Genomic DNA, 4,745 nt, shown 5'->3' with positions numbered 1-4,745 from the left:
GCTTCTAATTATGAAAACATGCATTGGGTAAGTCCTCATGAATTGCCCATGAGAAAACAGAAACATTGACAGGAAGTGGGTCATGATAGTCCAATGGAATGATAGGCCTTAACTTACAGTACGTTTATAGAAACTTACTGAAAGTGAGCTTACGATAAGCGATCCACCAAGGAGTTCACAGCCACCACAAAGATGAATGACTACTTGCAGCGACCAGGTTGTTTTTATTTTGTGTCAAGCACAGCCATGAAACTCTACAGTCGAGTTACTTCCTCTTTTGAGGAACCAAAGAGGCAGTAAACATAGTTGAAAACAGAGAGACAGACTGTGGTCAAGCTTGCAATAGGCCCAGTAAATGGGCAGTATTTCTGGGTAATGAGCTGTGGTTCCTCAGGAAGGACAGTTGGCCTGGAAAGAAGCCACTGGATGAACTCCTCCAGTTTGGTGGCACTAAGGAAAAATCTCCACTTTCCTCCATGGACAAAAGTTAGCTTGATCCATGTACTGAAGTCTGGGTAAATATAAATATTTGACTTTGCTTTTTGACAGCTTCTTGATGTGTTTGGATGGTTACTTTTCTTCAGAGTTTTATTTTGGGGAGAAATTGCTTTTCCTTTAAGATGACTAGTGGGGCCTGGGTAATTGGGGACTTCCTCTGGTGTTGTTGAAGAGATTCTAGATTCTGAAGAGACTGAGGTTTTCTTCAGAGTTTCTGATTGTATGAGTTTCTGAAGCAATTCTATGATTTCTTCATCCTTTTCTCCCCCTAGGACCTCTAAACGATGTATGCTGGAGCAAGAACTGTGGTTTCCCAGTGTCATCATCTTCTTCTTTAAGTCATCCATGTCTTCTTTCATAGAGAAGATATTGTTAATTATTGTGCATTGTTTGTCTTTGTTAACATTCACTCTGGTTTCCAGTGCCTCCATTTGCTTCTGATAAAGGTCATTCTTTTTCTGGATTTTTGTTAGTGAAGTGACAGTGTCAGTCATTTGGCTGAGGAGTTCAATTTGGGAAGTTTTAATATCTTGGAGCATTGCTCTAACATTCATTTCTTCATCAATGCTAATGTCATCTTGAGCACAATCGTAGGAAGCCATACTTGGATATCTAGTTGAATATGGGTGCTGGATCTTGCATTTATGGTAAACATTTTTAAGAGTTTTTCTGATTTTAGAGACATTTGAAGTCCACATCTGGCCAGCAGCCGATTTTATTCTCTTGGGTTGAAGTTTGTACATCTTTCATAATGAAACAAGAAGCAAGGTGTCAGAAAACCTGATCAGGATCACAGAAAGAAGCAATGTCAGAATGAAATAGCCTTTTCCTTACAATTTGCTGGTTGTCCTTGCTGGTAACTAGAATGCCAACTGGTAGATTTCAATATGGAGACCATTGAAGGCAACAGTAGGCAGTCTTTGGTGGTTATTTTCTTACAGGAAAGCCCAACTAGAGAGTTCTGTGGTCAACTGCATGGAATCCTTCATATGTGATCATTGACCTGGAGCTGATGTCACAATGGCTGCTGGCTTAGACTACATTTAATCTTAGGACAGCAGTTGTCAAACTTTTTGGTCTTAGGACACCTATACACTCATAAAAAATACTTAGGACCACAAATATCTTTTACTTATGTGATTTATATCCATCAATATTCCTTATTAGAAATTAAAACTAAAGAAGTTTTAAAATATTTATTAATTTATTTAAATGGAAAAATAATAAGCCCATTACATATTAACATTAATGACACATTTTATGAAAAGAACTACATTTTTAAAAAAAATAGGAGAGTGGCATTGTTTTACACATTTACAAATCTTTTAACTATCTGGGCTAATAGAAGACATCTGGGTTCTTATATCTACTACATTATATTTCATGCGATTTTTTGGTTGAAGTGTATAAAGAAAATCAGGCCTCATAAAGATCTATGAAAAAAAAAAAAACCGGAGGAGTATTTTAATAGCATTTTCAGATAATCAAGAATTTCCTTCTTTGATACTCCATGGAAATTTGAAAAATGATACTTTTTAAAATGTTAGTTGCAATGTGTAACCTTAGACCATATCCATATCTGTGAACTTTCATACTCTGTTACATTAAAATTCATTGGTCTGTCTTCCATTTTGAATGGATCTCTTAACGTAAGCATTGTTGTGTACTACCATACATTGATTCTTTGTCAACTATTGGTTCACTGAACCATGCAGATCTTCTAAACGTTGACTCATTTTATTATATAATATCAAAATATAATATCCATTAATATTACCACTAATCTCATTAGAATAGTCTTTGGATATTGAGAAGCTGTCAAGCTCTTGGAGGCAAACAGAAATTTTCCAAAATTCTGATTTTAGCTTGGAAAGCTTGATGTTTATCAAGCTTGTTGGTTGTTTTCCTTGAAGTGACAGGCTCCCTACATCCATTTTTGCCAAAATATTTGCCAGATGCCCAAATATAAATACCAGAGTTTACTGCCAATTATTCTTCCAAGTAAAAATGATGAAAAAGAATAACAGCTAGTTTAGCTTGTAACACATATAAGTACTTTTCCTCAAGGCAATCATTATATTTTGGTAAGCAGCAGAAGTGCTTTATGCATACTTCCCAATGTTCTTAGTTATCTTCGAGTCAGCTGTGACTCATGGTGACCTTATGTATAACAGAACGATGCATTTCCCTGTCCTAAGCCATCCTCATAATCATCAGTATGTTTGAGCTCTTTGTGGAAGCCTCCATGTCATCCATCCCATGGAAGGTTTACCCTCATTTTTCTTGGCCCTCCGTTTTACCAAACATGATGTCCTTTCCCATTAATTGGTCTTTCCTGATGGTGTGCTCAAAGTAAGTGAGCCAAAGTCACTCCATCTTTGCTTCTAAGAAGCATTCTGGCTGTACTTCCTTCAAGACTGATTTGTTCATTCTTCTGGCAGTCCATGGTTAATTCAGCATTCTTCACCAGCACCACAATTCAAATGCTCAATTCTCCTTTGATGTTCCTCTTTCATTGTCCAGCTTTCACGTGCATATGAGGCGACTGAAAAAAGCATGGCTTGGATCAGATGGTGCATCTTAGTCACCAAGGTGAATCTTTGCTTTTTACACTTTAAAGAGGTCTTTTGCAGATTTTCCCTATGCAATGCGTAGTTTTCTTTTCTGACTGCTGCTTGCAAAGGCTTTGGTTGCTGATGCAAGTAGATGGAAACCCTTGACACCTTCAATTCCCTCACATTTATTGGGATGTTGCTTACTGGCCCAGCCGTGAGGATCTTCATTTTCTTTATGTTCAGTGTAATTCATATTAAAGGTTGTAGTCTTTGACCTTCATCAGCAAGTGCTTCAAGTCATCTTCACAACTGGCAAGCAACGTTGTGTCATCTGCATATCACAGGTAGCTAATAAGTCTTCCTCCAATCCTAATGCTGCATTCTTCTTCATATAGTCTAGTTTCTTGAGTTATTTTTTCAGCATACAGGTCAAATAAGTAAGATGAAAGGATATGACCCTACTGCATGCCTTTTCTGGTTTTAAACCATGTAGTATCCTCTTGCTCTGTTCGAACAACTACCTCTTGATCCATGTACAGGTTCTGCATGGACACAATTAAGTGTTCTGGAATTCCCATTCTTTGTAATGTTGCATGTAACTTGTTATGAACCATACAGCTGGATGCCTTTGCATAATCAATAAAACACAGGTAAATATCATTCTGGTAGCCTCTGCTTTTGGCCACGACCCACCTGACATCAGCGATGACATCCTTCATTCCATGTTCTTTTCTGTATCTGACTTCTGGAAGACCCCTGTCAAAAAGAGCTGCAGCTGTTTCTGAATTATCATCAGCATTCTTTCCATTACATCATATATAATATTAATAAGATGTACTGAAGGGTTGAGTTTAATAAAATTAAAGATTTTTACTGCTTCGTCAAGGAGATTTTAAAGTAAACCTGGCTTTTTCTTTCCTTTTTTCTTACGATTGAGTGGTGGTGAAGGACATGGTCATTTTGGTACAGTTTGATGCCACTGCCTTGATTTGTCCTCAGGTGCCAGGAGTTTAACCCTTCATCACTTTTGCATCATCAGCGAAAACATCAACACAGTGAAAAAGGCAAATAATGTCCTTGTTTTGTTTTGTGTCTGAACATATTTCTGCCTTATGGTCCACTGTCTGCCACACTTGGAGAACCACTGCCTTAGAGTTTAAAAACAACCTGTACGTGCCTGATGTTCCTTCTTATAGGTGTTTATAAACAACAGTATTTAAAATCCAAATCTTCTGAAATATTAAATAATATTCTGTCAATTTTATATGTTAAGGTAAAAACTTAATTTTATTCTTTGGAAATACAACCCATAGCTAGTAAGACTAAACATTTTGGAATTAAGATAGCATTAATTTAAGAACTTTGGCTCATCTGGGATTTTGCCTTATTTTTCTTTGAATTGCTGTTTAATAACATTTCCAAAACATCTAGTACCTTGGCCAGGGCTATTTTACCCACCAGCACTACACAGTGCCCCCCAAAAACCAAAACCAAATCCATTGCCATCGAGTCAATTCTGACTCATACCGACCCTGGAGGACAGAGTAGAGCTGCCCCATAGGGTTTCCAGGGAGTGGCTGGGGGATTCAAACTGCCGACCTTTATGGTTAGCAGCCGAACTCTTAAGTAATGCAAATTTTCAAGGGCCAATAAAAATATCTGAGACTTGATAGAAAAAAGAAAATTGGCTCA

General features: G+C 37.4%; 1 protein-coding gene across 1 annotated transcript; it reads right to left on the bottom strand.

Annotated features, from left to right (window-relative positions):
• Positions 1–254: 254 nt before the first annotated feature.
• On the bottom strand, positions 255–1,241 carry CCDC54 (coiled-coil domain containing 54). Its single transcript, XM_049858008.1, has one exon. The coding sequence runs from the start codon at positions 1,239–1,241 to the stop codon at positions 255–257; it is 987 nt and encodes a 328-aa protein (XP_049713965.1).
• Positions 1,242–4,745: the final 3,504 nt, after the last annotated feature.

This window comes from Elephas maximus, chromosome 18 (assembly GCF_024166365.1).
Source record: "Elephas maximus indicus isolate mEleMax1 chromosome 18, mEleMax1 primary haplotype, whole genome shotgun sequence".
NCBI classification, from domain to species: domain Eukaryota; kingdom Metazoa; phylum Chordata; class Mammalia; order Proboscidea; family Elephantidae; genus Elephas; species Elephas maximus.
This window is presented reverse-complemented; position numbering and strand designations above follow the sequence as displayed.

Coding starts and splice junctions, on each gene's coding strand:
- CCDC54 (XM_049858008.1), bottom strand. CDS start 1,241: ATGTACAAACTTCAACCCAAGAGAATAAAATCGGCTGCTGGCCAGATG.